At 36.9% G+C, this 24,536-nt stretch overlaps 1 protein-coding gene across 1 annotated transcript in view; it reads left to right on the top strand.

Moving 5' to 3' along the window:
* Positions 1 to 4,325, top strand: part of SYNPO2 (synaptopodin 2) — an 87,051-nt gene extending 82,726 nt beyond the window's left edge. Inside the window, exon 5 of the mRNA XM_042870415.1 lies at positions 428 to 4,325. Coding sequence (XP_042726349.1) covers positions 428 to 991 — 564 coding nt within the window. The 3' untranslated portion in view covers positions 992 to 4,325. The remainder of the gene's footprint in view (positions 1 to 427) is intronic.
* Positions 4,326 to 24,536: the final 20,211 nt, after the last annotated feature.

Here is a 24,536-nt window from a genome sequence, read left to right as displayed (position 1 = left end):
TCCTAGACAGAACCTGTAAGTAAATTAGTCTGCGCCTGCATGAAAACACACAAAGAACTGTTGCAACACGACTTCCTTTATCATTATCAGAATGAGGTTTTTTCCAGAACAAGACATACTAGCTAAGTAGTGGAGATGGAAGTAAAGCTGAACCGCTGCTAACAGAACTGTACCTTTTCAGTAACAAAAGCTTGTCTTTGGTTCATTTACTTTTCTAAGAAATGCAGTTTGCTCTTCCTTTCTTGATTCTTTACCTCCTTTTTCATACCTCATCTCTTTTCATTAAATTAAAATACTAAAAAGTAGATATAAAACAGGATTGCTAGGATGTCACGTGCTTACAGAGTTTATTGTTCCACTGAGGAAAAGAAGCTTCTGCTCTTCTTGTTTAATGACTTCATCCATATTTGGTGTTTTGTTTTCCTAGGAAAGAAGCAGTGGACGTTCATTATCACTTCCTGGGAAACCTTCATTCATTTCTCGAGCCACATCTCCCACTTCTCCTCTTATATTTCAGCCTGCCCCTGACTACTTCAGCAAGCCAGACACAGCAGCTGACAAGCCTGTCAAGAGACTGACTCCCTGGGAAGCAGCAGCAAAATCCCCTCTTGGTCTAGTGGATGAAGCTTTTGGGCCACGAAATATGCAGGAATCCATTGCTGCTAATGTAGTATCAGCTGCACACAGGAAAACACTTCCTGAGCCGCCAGATGAATGGAAACAGAAAGTTTCTTATGAGCCTCCAGTCCCAAGTGCTAGCCTAGCCTTATTAGGAGGGAAGCAATCGGGTGTTACATCAGCCCGAAAAAGCACCCTGTCTGTGTCAAATGCCACCACACAGGCTGGCTCTCAGCAGCAGTATGCCTTCTGCAGTCAACGGTCCCAAACAGATCCTGATATAATGTCCATGGATTCCAGGTCTGACTATGGCTTGTCAACAGCTGATTCAAACTACAATCCACAGCCAAGGGGATGGAGGCGTCCAACATGAACAGCAGAAGGGCCTGGCATATTTTCCCTTCTTCCAACTTTACAAGTTTTAGATTTGAGTTGGAGAAGGAAAGTTTCTTGCTGGCTTCACCATCTCTGAACTAAAGAAATGAGGAGGCAAGACTGAATGGAGCACAGTTTTCACATGACTTCAGGGCTAGCAGCAGCTAGAATAGACTCAGTTTTACACCTAACCTAAGATAGTTCTGTATGTAAAAGGGGAAAATTGCATATTTCTTGGGGGTGAGATGAGAATGAAGGTGGGACAACCAATGTCCTCATTACGAAAATTCAGAAAGGAGTTAGATGGAGACTGTACAAGCATTTGCAGTTAAGTTAATGTGGAAAAGAAAAAAGAAATTAGAACAAGGGCATTTTAAAGGCAAGAAGTATTTTACAGGATCTTGCAGGTTTTCTGGATGTGTTAGATACTCGAGTTCCAGATTACTGGATAGAACCAGCCTTGAGAAAGTTCCAGTGAAAACTGAAGGTTGAGGAACATTAGACTATTGGTCTTAAGATTTCTTCACTTCATTTTACAAAAGAGCTAGCAAAGTAAATAAGTGAATAGTTACACGATGGTAGCATTTAAAATACATCTGTGTTCATGGTACCTGAATTTCTACAACATGGAGGCATATGCTCGTTTTACAGTCGTACATTTCAGATTGATTTCATAACTGTTTCAATGAATTTTTACATGTTGTAATTAACTGAGCAATCTGAAAACAAAGGAAGAAAGGTGTTAACAACAGAGACCAGTACCATGATACTTGAATAACAACAAAAGGGATGATGAAAGTGTTTAGGTTGTATTTAAACTGGATAGCAAGGCAATTTTGTAATAAACTCACGTGGGAGTCTGGAACAGCATTTACTCCTCTGTGAAGTGCACTACTCGCTGAACATTTACAGCTGACTGGCTGGGCAGTTATTCTTAGTATCTAGGTAGCTCAATGTTTAGAAGGCTTTTGATTTGTTTTCTCAGTTCAAAAACATTAAGTTGATTGTGAACATGAAGTTGATGAACATAAATTGTTCATCAAGCACAGTATCTGTGTAGAAGGTGGTTTGTGAAAGAGGGTTTATGATATGTGTTACAATGGTGTGAGTCTAGTATGAGTACCAAATATTTGGACAGTTGGTTAGAGTTATCTTGATGGATCTGAAGAGATGGCAAATAATTGTTGCTAATGATAAATACCTTGCATTTACAGCTTATTTAAACCATAGTCATGTGTGTCTAAAAATATACGCATTGCAAGCTTATGGGTAGTTTAGATGTTGTTAAGGCATTAAATGAATACTCCAAGCTTTACAAAGCTCTCTGCATCCTCCTCATTTTTTGGGGCATTCTCCAAAGATCTGTTGGGCACAGCCAACCACAACTACTACAGAAACACTGTTAACTATCCCTATTTTCAAAAAAGTTGTCAGCTCTGCTTAAAGTGGTTAGATTAGAAAGAACTAAAACAAATATATAAGAAATATACTACAAAACATTCCCATCTGCAAACAGTCTTCCATTATAGAAATTATGAAATAATTAGTATAAAGAAAAAGTAAACCAAGTTCATTGAACTGAAATTTCCTGTAGGAGCAACTAACTGCAAGAAAAAGATACCATTAAGGAGTTTAAGGTGGCAGTAATTCTCTAGTCAAATATAAGACTCTTTGAAATCAACTGATCCTTTTGCCAATCAGAAAATGGAGACATGGAAGCTATAAATCTTTAAATTTGAGTCATATTGCTATAGCATCTTAGAAACTTATTTCATAACTTATGAATATGTGGAACAAAGATGATTTAGAAACATTACATGAACAAGGCTGCCATGGTGTGTCTGAAAATGAACTTTGCACCTGAGAGTCATACACTGACATAGTTAGAATAAGTTTTCCTGCCACATAAAACAAACAAACATGACATTTTTCTCTGCAGCACTCCATAATGCCCTTTTTCATCACTACTAGGAATATTGCCCCTGAAACCATTGGGACTGTAGTAGTTCCTTAAGAGTATGCGTTTGGATCCAGGCCTATTTCCCTAGAAATACATGTAAGCTTTCAACTGATTTCAGCATAATTGATATCTAGCAGTTACGTTTATAAGTCATTAAAGTCTTAGGTATTCAATAAATGTTAGTGTACATGTATTTTACAGAACGAGTACATTCTGAAAATTATTTAATGCTTACGTATTTTGCTGAACTGTGGTATGTATTATAATAATAAAAATGATTCCCTGTATCAAGACAAGTTCAGATTTTTGTTTGAAACTGCATCCTTTACACTATTGATAAAAAGGGATTCATCAGTAAGTACTTCTATGAACATGAGAATTAATGGTGCTGAGTTTCTTATGAATTTGCATTTTATCATAGATTAACTTGGGTGTTTTACGTAATCTTCTACAGATTTTTCTTTCCTGCTACTGAAGATTTGCTAGATCTCCTTCCCATATGGATTCTCTCATGTCTAATATGGGATAAGTTCATCCTATAGAATTTCCCTCAATAGCAACGCTGATAAAGCATATACATCCTCCACTCAGTTGCCTATTTTTAAGAAATCTGTGGGAAATTGATTATTTTTGAGGTCTATTCCACTGCCACATAGACAGAAACAAACATTTTAAATATTAGTGAGAGGACAGACGCATGGAAGCAAGACAGATCATGTAGCCTTGTTTACAAAAGAAATCAGGCCAAAACCAGATTGAGACAATGAACCCATTTCAATGGAAGCAGCAGGCCCAGACTACAGACCACTAATTCAAATGGTAATGCATACACAGCTTTATGAATAACCACAGAGCATCACTCACTCTCTCTCCTTCATCCTATTCCTCCACTAGCAAAACATCTTTCTATCACAAATATTTGTAACTGTTGAGTGTGAGTTCTGAATATATTATAATACAAGTATTTCTTACATTTGTTTTTGAATGCACAGATCTGTTCAATAAATGGGAAAAAAAAATCTTGATATATTAAATGTGGTTCTTCTGTTTACTCTCCATTGTTTCTGTTACTATGGAAAGGATTAGAATACATAGTAGAACTAAAAATTTACTTTCTTCAGTTACAGTAGATGATGACAATCACGATTATTGTTCATAATTGTTTTCATTTTGGTTCCCTTTAATGCAACCAAATATCTATTCACATTGCATTTCTGCTCAGTCACAAAAGGCTGCATTGTCTTTATAAAAGGCTGTTCATTTCTAAAGGCTTTTTGTTCACTGCAAAAGACACTTTATTTGAGAATGTACGCCAGAGATGTAAATTGTATCATTTAATAAAGTGATTTGACCAATCAGATGATAAACACAATTTTGCTTTCTCTAAATTCTTGTCTGCTTGTTTTGAATAATCTGAACCCAAGTAAAGCCTAATCTCTTTTTTTTTTTCTGTACTATTTTTAGATTCACTGACTGCCTGTCAGTGACCTTGGGCTGATATGAGCTTCTAAAAGCTTAAACCAACATCAGGTCAAATGGCAGCATGTCAATTCAGCAGAATTTCATTTTCACACTGAATAAGCAGAGAAAGGCAGAGTGAAGCACAGTCTACCAAGGTAAAATAATATGGTCAGACTTTTTAATCATTTGAATGTTTTCACACATCTAAACTTCTGTTCATTCACTGTAGGTTTGTTTAGAAGGGCTGCACTGCTGTATTTTCTTGTTTATTCTTAATTGAGCCATACTACTTAAAAAGAAATTAAAACGGAGAATAAATTGTGAACCCCATCTTGACATTGTTCAGACTATTCAGTGAACAGCTCTGAAGGATGTAAGTACATCCATGTAAGATATGTAGTACAATCTAGCTATGAACATTCAGATCAGATTTCCACTCTTTAAGAGAATAGGCCTGATGAATCACTAAGCAGTTTTTACATTGGTAAAGCAAGAAGGCTTTTGCCCTCCATAAAAGTGATTGGCGCATGTAAAACTTGGTAAAATGATAAAACTTGAAAATAGTATTTTTAAATACCTAAGGTACATAAAGGGTTTTCAAGTTTGCAAGAAAAATCAGTATTATTTCTTCTCATGATTACAGGCAGAATTTTCATTTTATATAGTAAGTTCTTGAAAGATTGGAAACGAAGAAAGCATAAATCAGATTCATTTTAACACAACATCCTTGTACTCAGCCATCTGCAGTGGCTTAAAAGTCCCACTACACACAGGTGAATAGGTGCTATTTTTGTATAATGTGGCACCATCCAGAAAACATACTTTCAGTTTCTTGATATTCCCTAGATTCTCTGATACATTCATCAACATTCAAGAATTTTTAGAGTGACTGCAGGACATCAGACTGCTCTGTTACTGAATGTGAATATTTGATGTATTGAGTCATTTTAGGTCCAGAAAGAAAGGTGGGCGTTTCCAGGCCACTACCTGTCTTTTCTCAAATTGAACATTAATGTTTTTATGTTGTTCATTGGATTCACTACTGGATTTTAAAAATAAGTTGTGTTGCATGTGATCCTTGTACATCAAGACAGCTTCACCTACGTTCTTAAGCATAGCTTGGATTGCATGCGTTTGAGGTCTGGGGATGTTTTGCTCTGAACTACAGTTTTCCCTTTTGGCAATGGGATGACTACATGCATCCTCTTGTCCACTGCTTTGTGCACAGTTAGTGTGAAATCCTAGAGTCAAGGAGGGGAGAGTAACATAACAAGATAGTTCAAAAGGGATTACATAAATTCATAGATGACAGGCCTACAAAGAGACACTAAAGAGGACAAGCATGCATGTACTTTCTAATATTCTTAATTCTGCAGTTAAGGATGCTTGTGAGGGAAAGGGATGGCAGCGTGTAGCTAGAGCCACAAATTCCTGTTACATAGCATCTCCTACTTCCAGAGTAAAAATTCTGGGCCAGATGTATTATTGATTGGAGCCACGAGGCGTTTCTCATTGCTTTTAACAAGGAGGGACTCATATTGTTCTCAAGTTTTCTTTCCCTCTTAAGCCAGCTACATGCAATTCTTGCCTCAGTTACTTAGGATTCTGTTGATTTTTGAGCTTGTATTTGTCCTCTTACTGAGAGCAGCAGTGTTATTTAACACCATACCTTTTCACTTGCAGGGTTTTCCATCTTTACTGTGATGTTGTACGATGCCAGTTACAGGACCAGGAGTATAATTCAAAACCATGACTTCAGGTGCCATCCAAGGTTCCACACTGCCTTAAGTGAGTCAGCAGGGTGTACATGAGCCAGCAATGCACACATGAGCCACAAGTGTGCCCATGTGACCAAAAAGGCTAACAGCATCCTGGCTTTTATAAGAAATAGCGTAGCCAGCAGGACTAGGGAGGTGATCGTCCCCTTGTACTCAGCAGCGGTGAGGCTACACTTTGAGTACTGTGTTCAGTTTTGGGCTCCCCACTACAAGAGTGGCAATGAGATTCCAGTGTGTGTTCAAAGAAGGGCAACAAAATAACATAGAAGAGGATAAATCTACCTATTGATTAAGCACATCCTGTGAAAAACACAGCTTAAAGAAAACTCAGAAACAAGACAAAGCAATAAAAGCCTTCCAACTACATGGAACAAAGTCCTAATTCCAGCTAAGACAAGGGGAGCTTCACTGTTTTACCACTGATGTCAGCAGGGTGACAATTTCACCCACTGAGGAAAGTGCAGGACTACAAACTAAAAGAGGTCATGAATTCACTACCACTAACTGATGTTCAGTAGTTCCACAATGTTTTGAAGCCTATTGTTTCAAAAAAACATGGTTGACAAAGTAGCAAAGGGTATTAATCAGTTTTCCTAACATATCTTCTGTTAGCAATTTGCTGCTTTCCATGTACAAAAATACTTAACGTTATCTCTGTTGGGACTATTGGGACTCTTCAGGCTCAAGCTACTGTATCAGTATCCTGTGTTATTAGTATGAAGAAGCATATTCGAAAAGCAATTCATCCACAAATACATGGCTAAATCAGGTGGACTGGACGCTAAGTCAACAGTCTATTGGGACAGATGAGAATTAAAGAGCTAGTGACAGTGTGAAGAGCACTGAAAGAAAGGTGACTGCACACCTCTTTCTAAATATACAGATCTATCTTAAGTACAAATATTGTGAAATATTTAGGATGCAAAAGATTTTTACCAAAGGCTGAAGCTATTATGGGAAGTGACATTTTAATTTTGGTCATACTGGGATAAGTACATGCTTAAGTTACAAACTAGGTAGTAGAATACAAAGGTAAGTTGAGCAAACAGAAACAGAATATATGCCTTGCTTTCCAGACCTAAATTGCTTTTGTATTACAGTATATCCTGGCACAACCAGTTCTCAGTGGACTTAGTAGCCCCAAAATCATACTGCTTGGGCATGCAGTACCAGCTCAGACTGAGAAACAACCTGAACATGCTCCTCATCTAGCTAGACTTGATCTAGAGTAAGGAATGAAGACCTTGGATCCTAAATACAGTTATGCCACTCTAAACGCATCATTGGTTTGCAGTGGTCTGATTGGATAGTTCTGTACTTGTGATATGGATTACCAACAAAATAGATAATCCATCCAAGGATACTGAATGTTTGTTATTTTGGTAGCCATACAGAACTTGAGCTCTAGGCAGATACTTTTTCAAAAGTGACATGCAGGTTTCTCAGAGGAGGCAGAGGAGGGGATCATTAAAAAGCCATCTTTCTGAGTTTTAATAAGCTGCTATTAACCCTGGCAGAATTACACACAGATCACTGTATTTTGGATGTGTATTAGAGTTGGATATGATTGCTCTGTATTTAACTTCAAATGAATAGCAGTATAAATACAGGGTTGGATGACAGCTGGTAGATGGGTAACATTCAAACACTATCAACAATAGCTTTATTTTTTCTTGTGACCTTTGTCATGGTTTCTACTCCATTGAATGCTCTGCCATGAACTGTATACCAGAGAGTAGAAATCAAAGTGATTTAGGACCAAGTTTGCAACTACAGTAAGGGCATTTCCAAGGCACAATGTATTCTTCCAGATATTAATTTGACTACTTGCATCTCCAGTATTTATAATTTTCTTCTCCTTTTAATATTTGCCATTACTCATGATTTTTCTTCCAGACACTATACTGTATATGAAACATTTTTGACAGAGCATACATTTTCCCAAAAAAGTACACTTGCTGAAAAAGGAACTGCACCATAATAAACACTCACCTTCATGTACACAAAATGCTCACAGAACACAGAACTGAGACAGGTAGAGAGCAAGAGGGGAAAAAATTGCAATCTTCAATCTTACTTACAGAATGCTATCATGTTTTTGTAGCTTAAACTTTTCAAAAGATGTGTGGTTTGATTGGAATTGGATGTAACTATTTCTGTTTCCTTAGCTGACAAAAACAGATACATCTGACACAAAATTCAGGCTAGGAAATTGGAAAGTCAGTATCCACAAGCAGTGATATGTAAAGTTGTTTGCAAATCTTTACTCTTAGTGCAATTTAATCTTTGTTAATAGGAAAGGAAGGATCATAAAGTGCACAAGTTCTAACAAAGTATTTGCCTTTTTCAAAAGTCACTGACACTCCTGAAAAGATGTTCAGTGTATTCTTTCAGAGTCCAACTTCCAAGCTCTGAACAGCAACACAAACAGCACTTGAACAAAGTTTAGTGCTGCCCAATAGAGGGCAATGGTACACAATTCACATAAAATTAATAACCTATAGGCTCTCACTGACAAGGAGTATTTCAATAGAGAAACTGCAGTAGAGTTGAGGAGATCACCAGACACCAACCAAGGTAATTACCAGTTAGCCCTCACACTATAACAGAAGTGGAACTTGAGTGCTATAAAACTGAGCTAAATAAGAAGAGATAGGAGGCATTAACAGCAGGCTATTTTATTCCCACCACATATATGCTAGCTAATTATTCCTGACCTCAATGCCATGGCATGGATAGATGTTATTATCTCACTTTACAGATGGAAGAAAATATGACAATGAAAAATCACATGAATTGCCCATGCTTGTTTAGACAACAGACTCCAATGAAGACATACCTGGCTCTTCCCTTCACCTATAATTCACTATTTATAGTAGCAGTGCATGCTTAACAACTAGTACAATTACATTCTTACAGTCCAAAAATAAATAAATAAAGATGTAGCAATTTGACAGATCAATATGATAGGAAAGGCATTACAATAAAGGTTTGGTGACAGAAGGACCAGCACAATAGAGAAGTGCTATAAAGGAAGGCAAGATTGCTCACCCGAATCAGGTTTTGAAGGGGAAAATTTCACCAGGGAAGGATCTCCAGAAAGAGATCCTTCCCCACTGCCAGTCAGCCCTTCAATGAGGGCTAAGAGAGGTGCACAGCCAGGCTCCACCCCTTCTGGTCACACAGCTGAATTGCCTTCACCTGTGCTCCCAGGGCTGACCGGGTCCTTTCCCCAGGTGTTCAATCAGTGGTTCAAACTATGACTCAGCAGCTACCATACACAAGGAAACTACAAATCAATTGAAGAAACAATCTAAGAACTGCATTGCAGTCTTCCAGCACCTGAAGAGAACGTATAAACAGAAGGGAAAACAATTTTTCCACATGGGTAGATAGCAATGGAACAAGCAGGAATGGTTTTAAACTAAAAGAGGAGAGATTTAGATTAGATTGCAGGGGGGAATTTTTCACTCAAAGGGTGATGAGGTGCTGGCACAGGTTTCCCAGAGAAGTAGCAGATGCTCCTCCTGGAGGTTTTTATAGCCAGGTTGGATGGGCCCTAAGCAGTCTGATCTAGTGTTTAATTTAGTGGGTGGCAACAGCAGGGTTTAAAGATCCAGATGATCTTTAATATCATTTCCAAATGAAAGCATTCTATGGTTCTAATTTCTATACATTGTTTTTCCCAGTTTTCCCAGTCATTTCCCAATGACATTGAAGAACAGCTTCTGTCAGGGCTCAAATGAAAGATTAATTAACTTCTGGGGGAAATAAACTTCACTCTATTGGTTCTCCATCCAGTAAAGCTCCAAGTCCTGCACCAATAACTTGGATTTTTGCAGTGTATTTTTTTTTTTTTTTGAGGGAGATGGAACAGTAAAGAAAACATGAAGTTCCAGACCTCCCTCATTACTGCTTTCGCATTCCAAATTTTCCCTTTCTGATCACTGTTCTAAGAAAAAGAGGAATTTGAAAAAGTAAATAATCTGCAAAAGCTGGCAGTTTTGATTCGATTTTGCAGATAAGCTTCATCTGAAAGTGTATAAAAGCATTGGTACAGCAAGTACTATTTTACTGGGCACAAAGCCCACATTCAATGAGGTTGAAGTAATGGAGAAATTACTCAGGAAAGTGAAACACACATGTACAATTCCATGATGTGTTCCCATACAGTGTAAGGGCTTTGAATTCTACATCTGTAGGACATCAAGACTGAGAATGGAAAATATCTGGGGCATGGCTGGACTCCTGTAAAGTGGAAAGTATAAGCAAGGAGTTTTGTTTTCTGTTAATCATCTAACAAGCCTATTAGTCATGCAGTGCTACTAAGCTAGGTTAATTGGTGAAGAAGTAAGAACAACAACTTTAGGATGGAATAAAGCATTTTTCCAGAGTGAAATATTCCTTGTCCTATTTTAAACAGTGCAAAATATGCAGCAATTCTTGGTCTTTGATTCTCCATGTTTAACAGGTATGTACTTGAATTCACAATAATTTGGACAGAGTAAGTAAATAAATGGTCTTAAAAATTTAAAGGGGTAGTTTGATGATGCTGTAATCTGGATGTATTGATGTGGCAAAAGTTACTTCCAAGCCTGGTGTTAATACTTGGTTAAAATCATACACCTTTCATAAATACTGCAAGGTACAGACTTACTATGTCAATCTGCTCCCCTGACAATCTTTTATCTGTGACAAGTAACAAATAAAGGAAAAAACTGAAGAAACGCAGAATGAATCAAACTTACAACTTTTCCCCAAAACAATTACACAACAGATGCACAAACGTTACTGTACTATTTTGTATTTCACAGTGGTAAAATTGGTATAACACATTAACACTTCCTCAGCTATGATGTGTTATAGTTTTGAACTTCACACTTGCTTAAATTAATCATATTTTTCATTCTCATGTAATGAGAATATGTATCAATGTATGTATCTTGTATGTAACAAAAGTCAATAACAAAACTTTTTAAAGGTCACAACTCATCTTGATTATGCAGTAACAGAGAAATGGTATTTCTAATACAGTTCATTTGCATTAACTTAAAAGGAATAAGTGATTGATTGTGTTCCATACATTTCAGCCATGAAGTGCTCCAATTAACTTGTCAGTTAATTGTTATAGCCTTTAACTCATTACTTTGGACTTCCCAGTTAATGTCACATCCCGAATAAAAAGGTGAGACAGCAGTTACTGAAAAAACACTGATCTATGTTTGGATTTGTAACTTATAAGTTAACTGGATCACTAGAAAATATCTGAACACTGGAAATGTCAAAAGCAGACCACTGACATGACTGTACAATTTCACAAAAACTCATTTAGATGGTTGCCAAGGATTTGCACCACTGAATGCAGGAACTGGTTCCCTAGTGAGATTGAAAAAAAAAATCCTACATAAGAAATCTAATTGACATTTTTCTTACAGTGATGATAGTGCTGAATCTTTTTCAAGTTGGGCTTTAGCTTCTGAAAGAAGAGTTCCCATCATCATATGGGGACAGCTTTGGTAGTAGGCAAGGGCATGTCTTTTCTACAGAAAATTGACACAAAAAAAAAAATCAAGAATTCTTAAGTTTCTTTGATAATGAAAACACCAAGTGGAAAATAAGTTCAGAGATCTGTAGCTCCAAAAATGGAGTTTGCATCTCATTTGTGATTCTGAAAAACAACCAATATGCTATACTGAGTCTGTGTAATTACACAAACACCTTGAGAAGAAATTAGAGAAGAATATATATATTCTCCACAGGCAGACTATAAATTTACAGAAATTAATCTCTTTGGAGGCCAAATATGAAACTTACTTCCCCATGTACAATCAATCCCAAACTCTTACTTTAAAGGAAAACTCGCTGTTCTGAGGACAAACCTTCAACAGATCTGCTCACTTGAGAAAAGATAACACTGGATATAGATTCAGTTCCCTGAGAACCATCCACAGCCATTTTTAACCAACCTTTGACTTATTTCAGTCTTCCCTATTAATGTCACTCAATGAATAAGGGTGAATTGATGGCTGCTGAAAAATGCTGGTCTATGTTTGTGGTTTTGTAGAAAGTAATCTCCATGTCAAAAGTCCTTTAGCCCAATATTGCATTGTGAATTCTAAAAATAACCTAACCTCTATTTTTACAGTCTTGGATAAGGTAAGTCACTAAATTCACGTTCAAATAAAAATGACTTTTCAGAAGTGTTGAGGACCAAACCCACTAACATATAATTGCTCACCATGTCTTAAAATCAGCCTCTGCATGGTTTCATGCATGCATTTCAGATAGCTCGATTTCAAATGCTTTCTGAAAACAGTCTTGCTGAAGCCAGGGACAATCTTAAATAGAAGCTTAGAGGCATGCTGTTTTTGCCAGTTGCATAGCTGCTTTCTAGAAAATGCTGCTTTCCCAGCAGAAGTATTTTCAGAGGTAGATATGCTGTAGGTTTTAATATTACTTAAGATACAACTGTAAGACTCCCTATAATGAATGCATGCAGTTTCCATTGACATTCAAAGGAGCTATGCACATACTAAAGTGGAAGTCTTTTTTGGCAAGTGACACTACCACACAGCATTGCAATCCACTGAGTACAGAGACAAATCCTGGTTTCAACTTTTGCACTAGCAAAGCTCCCATTAGCTGACACTCCTTTCCCTGAATCAATCACGTATATACTTGTTCTGATTTAAATATGTTCCTGTGCAGGAAGGGCAGCAGAGGATAATTTATTTTCACATAAAAAGATGAGCAGTTATAATGATTAATGTGAACATAATTTTCATATTACTGGCATACTGAAAAGAGAAAGAAATATGGGACACGTTATGTAATGTGTACTTACTAAAATATGCTGCATGTTCCTGAAAGGAGGTTTAATCCTGCTATCTCCAAAGTGAACAGGACCTTTGCCACTGGTGATTTAAAGCAGCTGAGGTCCCCACAAATCAGTTTCCATTAATTTATTCTAATTTACAGTAAAATAATCCTGGGAGTGCTATATCAAGAACAGGTTAAGGACAAAAAAACCTACACACAACAGCAGAGTGTCCACCAAGTGACATAACCTCTATTCCTGCTCTGTAAAGAATAATATCATATTTGTGACGCTTAGGCCTAACACTTGGTGACAGCAACAAGTATGAGAGCTGCATTGGCCAAAGCAACTAAGGGTAAAGCAACATTAAAGCAGTTGCTCTCAGTCATGCCTGCAAATTCTTCCAGACTTTGAGACATTAATCGGAATCACTTATAAAAAGCAACTCTACCCAGAATAAGTGTCTTGGAAAGAAACCACTGTTACCTAAGATGACACCTCTTGGAACTATGATGAAGTTTCCAGTACAGACCTCATCGTAATTCAAGGGATTATAACACGCCCATAGCATTTTTTTCCACAGGGCAGCAGGAATATAACATAGTTCCTCAATTTTTTTTTGTAAAATTGGACTTAGTGCCTGGTCACAGGTACTCATGCATGTGTCTGCATTGAAAAATTTTAATCTACATTTTTAGTTCAAGTCAACTAAATCACTGGGATCTGCTTTTCAAACTGTATTACAGACTACACAGTGACTTAGGAAGGGATTTCAAGTTTTCTGAGTCTCCTATTGCAGGTTACAACTCAAGTAAAGAGAGCAGCCTGTAGAGGGATGATGTTCTTCACCCTCCTGCTGTCATAGCAGTGTGGAGAGAGAAAAGCTTCAATGCTGCAGCTCCAGCAGCATAAAAACTTCCATTTACTGATTCATTAGTGAGACAAATTATTCTGTTAAAATACATACCAATACAAATGATTTATATTTAACCTGTGTATATGTGATATGGCATACCATGTGGTTGTGAAACTGCAAAACTGCATCCAGTCAAGACTGTACTACAATCCGGTCTCCACATCTCTAGGTGCTGAGAAGAATTCTGACTAAGACTTACTATGAGAGAGATGAAAGAGATTTTCTGGTAGTAAAAAAAACATTGTTTATTTCTGTTAGGAAGCCTACCCAAATGCTTTTTTTCAGTTAGTGGTTACATAAAGTGAATGTTGACCCATTCTAGGGCCTTGTAAAAGTAGTGATCAGAAGTTCTGCAGGTTTACAAAGGCCAGCAGCATGCTCTTGCAGACCAGAAGGCCAATGATATCCTGGGCTCCATCAGAAGAGGAGTGGCCAGCAAGGACAGAGAGGTGATTGTCCCTTTCTACTATGCCCTTATAAGGCCCCATCTGTAGTACTGCATCCAGGTCTGGGACTCACAGTACAGGGAAGATGAAGGACCGTGAAGATGATCCAAGGGCTAGAGCACATCTCCTATGAAGACAGGCTGAAGGAACTAGCTCATTCAGCCTGGAAAAGGCTGCAGGGAGACCTCATTGTAGCCTTCCAATATTTAAAGGGAATTTCTGAACACAAGAGAAATCAACTACAAGGGTAGTTAGCAACAGGACGAGGGGGAATAGTTTAAAACTAAAGGGGAAATATAGATTAGATGTTGGGGGAAGTTTTTTATTGAGTGGTGAGGTGCTGACACAGGCTGCCCACAGAGGTTGTGGATGCCCCATCCCTGAAGTGCTTAAGGCCAAGTGGGATCAGGCCCTGGGCAATCTGATCTAGTACTAGATTGAGCAGCAGGCAAGCCCAGCCTGTGGTTGATGATCCTTGAGGTGCCTTCCAACCCAAGCCATTTTACGATGACTTTGTGATTCTATGATTATATTCTTCATGAAGACAAAGGAATCTATTCGCAACATGAACAAAGAAAATCCTGATTTGGAGGACAATTACCACTGGAAACAGTTTGTAATTATAGAAGAGAAGCAATGTTCAGCTGGCTTAACAAAAACTATATGAACATATATACCAGTAAGTTTCACATCCCAATAAATATAACACTTTGGAGGACAGAGTTAGAACAAGTGATAAACGAACTTTGAGATTCTAAAGGAATATTGACATTGGTTATGAAACCAAACATCCACTGAAGTACTATGCATAAGTCCAAGGCAAGATGATGAACTGGACAGGGGACCAAGCAATGGAGAAGCAAATTGAAATAATAATACTGAAACATGGTTTTGCAAAACTGTGCATAAGAACAGAAAAATTCAGATTTAAGACTACTGATGACATGTTTCATAACTAGATTTCCTGCAGTTGTTTTATATTTTCTTTATCCTAAGGTTTTTCAATGTGGCTTGCTTTTTTTTTTTTAATCTGTATCATCCACTTTGATTTGTTTATTTTATATGTTATGGGAAACAATTGCTTTATACTTCTGTTTTCAGGAAAAAAGTGTTTAAAATAACTGAAGCACACCAGAAATAAAACAGTTTCTGTGCTAACCTTCCACAGAGTGCTTCTTGACTGATGGTAACCATAAAGTATCAGTATCAGCCACAGAAATGTTTTGTCACAGCAGGTCTACCTGTGGCTGCCAGCCAGACTGCTTATTTTTGAAGTAAATGAAAACATTGATAACTGTTCTCTTTCTTTAGGGTGAAAAAGGAAGCACAAAAGCAAGCTTTTCCACCTTATTTGTACTGGGTTTTTTATACAACAGTGTTTTCCTGCCAACTTCTTCCTTAGAAAATATTTGGCCACCTGATTGTTGTATTTTTTTTTCCTCCCCTCTGTGTTTGACAATTTCCTGCCAACACAGTTCTTGTGAGCACATCACAGTGTTCCTACTCAACCATAATTCCAACCTTTTGGCCTTTACTCTTTCTACCTTTATTTTCAGGTTGGCAGTTGCTTATTTTAAAATCTTTTCACCATGAAAGGCTATATAAGCCACACTTAATAAACACAGGCCTGATATTGCTCATGCAATATCAAATACTTTCCTTACTGCTCAAATTTGTTTCTAGCTCTGGAAGCTTTGGTTTTGCCCAGTGAATTTCCTTTCTGCTGAAGCAGTCTAGAACTTGTGCTCCAGCTTCCTTAGAACAGTAAGCCCATAAAAAACTAAGCACACAAAATTATGCAGGTGTCCATTGGTAGGTTTATTTTTGTTTAAACCATGAGTTACTCTCTTAACTGGTTATTCTCAGCTTTGTTTACCAGTGTTTACCATTCTAAGGTTGATTTTTAAATGGTGGAATTTTATTCTATTTATTTTTAAAAACAAACATATGAACTACAAAACAAGCACAAAAAAACTCATCCTGCTCATAACAGAAGACTTGTTGACTGAATATATTAACATCAAACCACTAAGTTTTATAGTAGTCAGTTTTATAAGCATGGTGATTGAGTTCAAAATGTCAAAAACTTTTAAAGATGTTTTCAGATAAGTGCTGTCAAAAACAGGCTGAGTAAAGTTAACCAGTGGACAAATGCTAGGTCTGAATACTTCTGTGTCTGAGTCTGCACTATCTTTGCTGATCACAATGGCACACCTGTTACACATGCAGTAACCATGCCCAACTCAGATCAATTCCTCCATGAATAAGAGCTGCTCTCAGCTAACTTTTCTGAAGGTTCCTCTGATATACAGTAGTATAAGTAACACAGAAGCCACAGCCAAATTTGTCATCTGATGGCATTTGAATGACTGCCTCCAAACTTCTATTGAAAAGATATTTGCATAATGAGCACCACCAGCATCACTGAACATAACTGACAAACTTGTAGCTGTCTTTACAGATAGAAAAGAAATGGTACATTCTTTTTTTCCTGCAAGTCAGGTCTGACGAAGAGCAGCAATGCTGCTAAGAGAACAGGATTTAATCTCAAGTTGCAAGTTATTCTCTTTAATTGCTAACTCCTGCATACAGAAGAATCCAATCTTTCCTCAGACACTGAGTTTCTACTCACAGGAAACTGAGCAAATGAACTGAAATGCATGTCAGAAAAAGGTTTGTATGTACCTTACCCCAGAGCAGTTAGAAGCACACATTAAGTATAAATCACTGACCAGAAAATAGCTGGAAATACAAGGAAAATAAGCACGGAGTTAATCACATGGATGTGTAGATTGAGTACAGCCAATGGAACCCATAAGAAGTGAGGCATACACTGAGGTTTGAATTGGATCAGCATTTTAAAATACTTTAAAAACATGCTATACAGTTAATGATGGGAAAAACATTTTACGATTGAGTTTCCATCTTTAATTTCACTTTCAAATAAAACCCCAAGCCTTAAGATAGTCTGGAGTTTGATATTTGGCACACCTTAGCAAACAGAAGCAGTTTACTCTCTCAACAGAATGGTAGTTTTTGCAACTCTTCTTTGAGCTCCTTTTTCTTTCAGAATGGAAATGTAATAAAATACAAGAAACATGCAATTAAACTATTATTGCTTTCTTTTAAAGGTACAGTATCAGTATCAAAAGTTCACAAAATAAAAACAGATATTTGAATTTTGTAAGGAAGGCAGCTAAGTAGATTCACTGAATATGGAGAAAGGAAGGTACAGTTAAATGATGTATGAAAAGGACTGATTTCCAAACAAACACCAACCTGCCAAAGACATACAAATACTCTACTTGCCATGCAGCAAATAAGAATTAAGACTTCAGCCTTGACTAGATGCTCACATAGGCATAGTATTACAAGCACATACTATATCAAACTGTAATCTTGTAACCAGTGAGAAGACTTGCATCCTTTTGATGAAAGAAAAAACAACACAAGCTTTGCAGTGCAGTAGACTACCTACAGAAATGAAGGAGTTTTCAAGTAGTGATCATCAGAAAATGCATGTACTAAATTAAAGCTTTCTGGACAGCTGCTGGCTTTCATTATGTCTTTGACAGCACAGGCCTATGCTTGTGGCCTTATCTCTTGGGATTAAATGAGGCTCTCAGCTTACTGTGGTTTTCTCCCCTCCCCCCTCACCCAAACAAATAAAACTGTCTTATACTCTAAAAGACTGGAATTCAAGTATGAAAGTGTGAAACAAGAGATACATCTTGAGAAGTCCCCCCAAATCCGTTACTCCTGTAGGCTGAACTGGAAACAGCAGTAACACAGCATCCCAGGGGCTGCTGAGGCAACTACACCACACTCAGTGAAAGGTAATGGCAATGTCAAGCCTTCAAGAAGAAAGGAAGCTCTACTCTATCACTACCCATGCACAAAACATGTATTTTTAATACGCACATCTTCAATGGAGAACGGTTCTAAGGCATAAGAAAAAACACAGTTGAAGAAATGCTCTTAGCTCCTTGTACCTACCACTACAGGTACAGGCTCTCCTTGAGCCAAACATAGACCACAGTTCCCAATGACTTATAACCACAAAACCACGCATTTCAAGGGAGGAAAGTATTTAGCAAGTGGCAACCTAGGATGATTAAGGCAGCTGATGATCAAGGAAAATATTTACCTTCTTTCTTCCTATTATTCATTTTATTTTATAGACAAGACTGTTAAAACAGAAGGATTTGGAGTTTTTTTTAAGGCTTCTATGTAAATTATTTCTAGATCTGATTTTCCAGATATAGATCCTTCAAAATAAATGATTTTCCTTAAACAAACCTGAGGATAACCACGAGAATACTAAAGACCTCAGGAAAATGATAGACTTGGGATTTAAACAGAAAGGCAATTTTTTTTTTTAACCAATATTTTCAAAATTTTTTCAAATGTATTCTACACAATAACAATGCCTCAAAAGTATTTATCTCTTGGCAATTCACTCAGTGAATCCATAGACCTACCAACCCAGCATAGTTGCAAACTACTTTATTATATACATATTATAAGTAAAGTTTACAGAAATTACACACTTAGTTTGTAATTATTATTCAATTTTCTCTTAATGATAAATAGTAATTAAACACTAAAATACAGACATAGAATTGACTGAAAATCCTTCACAGATTTTTTCAATAGGAAAACATCTTTGGATGAAATAGAGGTTTTCACTATGAAACAACAAATAATTCTTTAAAATTATAAATTTTTAAAAACAAATTATTTTCTTAAAAATAATTCTGAAAATTTTATGAAGACATATGCATAAAAACAGCTAGGAATGAAAAAGGGAAATTGAAATATTTTCATTTCTATCTTCCAAGATTTATTAAGATTAAAAAATGCAAGTACTTCATTTTTTGAGTCATAAAAATGATGGTTTTTTTCCTTCTTATGCAAGTCTTAATATACATTTAGGACTGTTTCCCCCCATAGTGAAGACAGGAGACCCTGTACCACCTCTGCCAATATGCAAGAACCATTTCATAAAAATTTTCAACAAAAATAAGATTTATCACATTGTGAGTGGGAGGCTTAGGCTACCTCAACTTCTCAATTTAAGTAAATACAGGATTATAGATATACTGTTTTTAGTTTCTCATAAAGACATAAGGAACCTCCCTATAGTTGTCATTTGTTTAGATCATACTAGCATTATGAAAAATAAGACCATGAGAAAAAAGTCTGAGATTTCCACAGAAGGTAAAATAAAGGCAAAAGATTATTCAGTGCTGAAATGCTATAGTGTGATAGAAAGAATGTTAATGAAAGAATGTTAATGAAAGCACAACAGTAGTAGCATAGTGGCATAATCCTAGGCTGCAGCAAATAAGAACAAGCCCCATAACAGCAGTTGTGGACTGAGAACAAAGAAAAAACTGCTTACCTTCAAAACACCTCAGTAAACAGGGACCCACTACCACTCCTTAAATGAAGCCTCTGGAAAGGGATGGATCCTGACTCCGCCCTTTTTCATAACTTAGGTACATTGCATGCACCTGAGCTCCCTTGAGTTGGCCCTGCCTTCCTACCAGGTGCTCTAAGTCACTGCTCCAGGCTGTGACTTAGCACTTCTACTAAAGGAAAAGCAGAAGAAAGGAAAATGCTTACTTGATCAAGCTAAAATGATGTAATGGAAGAAGATACGGAAATGTTGACCTTGTTCATAGGCTAACTCAATCACTCCAGTTTGCTACAATATAAATAATACTTCCCCTCATTGAAATGCATAGCTTGATTTCTTTTGATGCTAGCGTATTACCTTCTTAACCTTTATTCATCATCATGAACATTTAGTCAGCTACATACATCTCTAAAAAATACTTTAAAAATTTGGTAACGTGAACTTTTATATAATCAATGAATATTAATAGATTATAACTATGAATTAAACAAGAAAGTTAGACAAAGCAGATTATAATAACAAAAAAAAACAGTAAATAGAAAGCTTACCAATATCCTAGGCTCACTTTCAAAACTCCAGCAGAGTTCCTTCCACAGAAGAGATCCTTTCCTACTAGCAGCCAGCTCTTAAATGGGTGTAGGAGAGGTGGAGCCAGGCTCCACCCTTTCTGGCAGCACAGGTGAATTGAATCAATCAGAGGTTCAGGCTGTGACTCAGCATACACCCTTCTGTAAGCAATAGGAAAGAAATGTTATTTAGCATTATTTACCATTTAGCTCTTGATTCCTAGCTGTAACAGTATATGGGAACTGCTGAATCACAGCCCGAACCTCTGATTGATCACCTGAGGCGAGCAATGAGTCAGCCATGGGAACACAGGTGAAGGCAATTCACCTGTGCTGCCGGAAAGGGTGGAGCCTGGCTCCATCTCTCCTAGACCCTTTTAAGAGCTGGCTGCCACAAGAGGAGGATCTCTTCCTGGAAGTCCTTTCTTTGGAGTTTCACGGTAAGCTCAGGGTAAGGGTAAGTTCTCTATCTGTTCTCTTTTTGGTATAGTAATCTGCTTAGCTAAATTCTCTTGTTTATTTTGTAATTACAGCATCTTAATATTCATTGTTCATACAACTTGTTAAATATTCTTTCTTCCAACTGCTATATGTTTGTTTTTCATTCCATTTATGATAAAATCTTCAGACAGTATCAGTAAGGTAAATCCTAGTTAAAAGCATCTATTGCTAAGATTATTTGTTCTGCTATCTGTAAGTTGCTGTTGCTTCTGTTTTTGGAACAAAACATACTGTTCAACAACAGTAGAAGCAATGCAACAAGTGACAACATATAAAATTAAAGGAAAAGAATAAAAATAGGCGTGGCTACTGAAAGCATTCTTATATCTCCAATCAGAAGTACTCTGGTAAAAAAAAAAAACACTTGAACTAATAAGTAGGATTAATTCACAAACTAATAAGTAGAACGAGCTTACAAACATTTCAGTGTTTTTGTCCGCATTTCTTTCCTGTAGCCATCAAATGTGCAATCTCTTGTTCTTGTATTATTTCCAGTATCAGATACTGAAATGCTCTGAACAACATCAAAAGAGGTTCCTGGATACATAAGTGAAAGCTTGTGGAAGTCTTAAACAAAACTAAAACATACATTTGTAGCTGTGATATGTGAGTACTGTGCTACCAGAGATAAAGCTTCAAAAGTAGAAGATAGTTCTGGTACTGATTCCAACAGAAGTGGGGGGGTAGAAAAGGAATCTAATAGGGTAAGTAGTGGTATTGGTAATTAACAATTATTTATTTCTAGTGGATGTCTATATTCAAAGAGTGTTGTACAGACACAAAGGCTGAAAGAGAAATCTAAAGTTATAAAGTTAATACATGTATTCTGAAGCTGGGTCCAGTATGTCTAAACTACATTCTCTTAAAAATTGCTGAGAAACTTCTTTCCACCACACTGGTAAGCAACCAGGCCCAGTGTCAGCTGTCCTAGAAGGAAAGCTCTAATATTTCATCAATACTTCTGAAATAAAATCAGCTGATTATTTGTTGTTTTAAATTTTGTGAGCAAGATCAGAGTCCATATTATGGAATCACTTTACATGCGAAGAGACTGATGTCATGGTACAAGTCCTTCTTGTCTTTGCTAAGCCAAAAACACCTAAATCCTTTCATTCTTTCCTCTCAGGTAATAATTCTTAGTATGTGTTGTCTGCATTTCATTCAGTTCTTGACATCTTTGTACTTATTTAAAGGCAATGAAAATGCTCCAGCTCTTTGCTTTCAGTAAAATGAGATGATCTTGCTTTTCATATACTGTTCATGGTATATGAACATATAGTTTGACCTATTTCATAGGTCAAAATATAACCATATTTTGTGATTCAATATAATTCTTCTGCTATGCTGTTTTAGAAACTATTCCTAATTTGTCTTTCTGATGTGAAACTAATTTGCATTTTATTTCTTAGTTTAATTTTATTGCTTTTGAATAATTACTTTACTTTGAATTATAAATATTTAATTATTTTGAATATTTCTGTGTGATTTTGAACAGGCATCCTACATCTCTCAAGAGCTTGCAGCTCTCAAAAACTGACAGATAGCTAATTGCATATGCCAGCACAATATTGCAAAAGCCCAAATTGTTCACGTAATTTTCATTCTGTCAAAGAATTAGTTACTGGAGATTGTAATAGATTGAACCCTGGACTATTCCATTGAAGATGGCTCTTGGTATGTCCTCCTAGATTAAAAAAAAAAATATTCAAGCTTAAGGATAACTTCAATGTCAATCAGTTGAATGTCCACTCTAAGATTTCATTAGAATTGCATTAAATTACTTCCTAGTTCATCAGAATAACTAAACAGTTACATTATTTCATACAGATTGTGTAATATTCCTAGAGTGGCATTTAATTGAGGCTCCCTAATCCACCATTCGTATTATTAATGAGAACACTGAGCAGCACGAACCTTGACAGACTGCCTTTCAGTCCCAACTGATAGCTTGGTGATGAATCACTAATTACTAGAGTATGAGTTTCCAATCAGTTGCATAGGAGTTTCAAGAACACTTAAGTGTGGCATGCTATCAAAAACCTAATGAAAGTCAGAATGTATTATGCCTACTGCTTTTGCCTTTCATCACAGGCTGTCAACTATTGTCAAATAAAGAGTGAATTGGTTTCATAAATTTCTACTGGAAGTTTCCTAGCAGCTTATTATCTTGCTGATGCTCAAAGACTGATGTTTCAGTCATTTATATTTGAGGGACATGAGAGGATTAAATCAGTTTCTATTTCAGTGCTATCCACTTAAGTTAAAACAACACTGATATTTCTTGTGTGTGTGGAAAGTAAAAATTCTGTAAATATTCTGTGATTGCATACATCCCTGTATCCCTTATCAACTCAGTCCAGTTCTTGACAGTCTTGGGAAAGCATGTTATGAATTATAGAGTAACTAACTTGTGTTAGAAGAGATCTCTGGGGGTTCAATCCTCTGCTCAAAGCTAAGACTATGAGGTCGAGTTGCACGTGGCTTTGGCCAGTCAGGTTTTCAGGAAACAAAAAAGCAGCATTCTGATTGAATTAAAACTGAATGTTGTATCATCTTCACATTTTTTCTTCACTTTAGTTTCATTATTCTTCTTGCTCATATTCTAAAACTTCTATTCGCAAATATGTAACAGGAATGGAAATGTTCACTATATGCTTTTTAAATTCACTCATCCTATAAGAGAGAGGAGAAAGACCTATTTTTATTTTAGAAGTATCTACACTAGTCTTGCCTTCACTTTGCAAGAGAAATCACTGAAAGCCTCACACGGGTGCAGAGCAACCTCTTTAGTTAAATAGGTTAGAGTCAACCTAAGACTTTGATCATGCTTGCTGGTACTATTGTAAGTGGCTGAATCAAGCATGAAAACCTTGAAAACAGTACACAGCATTTAATAATAGCATTAGATTCTGATAGTGGGGAATAAAATTCTCTTTAGGGCAGTGTATGGGAACTGCTGAGTCATGGCCTGAACCTCTGATTGATCACCTGAAGCGAGCCATGAGTCAGCCAGAGGAGCACAGGTGAAGGCAATTCACCTGTGCTGCCGGAAGGGGTGGAGCCAGACTCCACCCCTCCTAGACCCTATTTAAGAGCTGGCTGCCAGAGGGGAAGGATCTCTTCTGGAGATCCCTCCTTCTGGTGTTTTGTGGTGAGCCCAGCATAAGGGTAAGCCTTCTGCTTATTCTCTCTTGTTATCATGTCCACTTCGCCTAACTTTCTTGTTTATTTTGTGATTGTAACATCTTGATATCAATTGATTATACAGGCAGAGATGTCTAGGATCTCAGAGGAATGATTTGAAAAGGTAAGCGTAGGAGGAGAAAGCTTAAGGAGAAAAGATTAAGTAATTTTTGGTTGAAAGCCTTCTAGGATGTTTTATTGGGTATATATATTGTATATGTCTCAGCCTGCTTGCTTGAAAAGTTATAAACACTATATTGGTGTATTTTATTACTCTCTGGATTCAATTTACATGCAGAATTCATTTTTCCTGTCGAACCAGGGCCCGAGCTTCCCAGAGCAAAACCAAATCTGAATCAGAAATACAAGAACTATTTCATCTTCCTATTACTGCTCATAATTCAGTTATCTGCATTGAGTGGGGGGAAGAAAGGTTGAGGAGGGAAACTTCCTTTCTGCCACAACTTTTCTCTGCTCAAAGTTTTTTGCTGTT

This window comes from Lagopus leucura, unplaced genomic scaffold (genome assembly GCF_019238085.1).
Source record: "Lagopus leucura isolate 7727_CA_CO unplaced genomic scaffold, USGS_WTPT01 Super-Scaffold_100004, whole genome shotgun sequence".
Lineage (NCBI taxonomy): Eukaryota > Metazoa > Chordata > Aves > Galliformes > Phasianidae > Lagopus > Lagopus leucura.
This window is presented reverse-complemented; position numbering and strand designations above follow the sequence as displayed.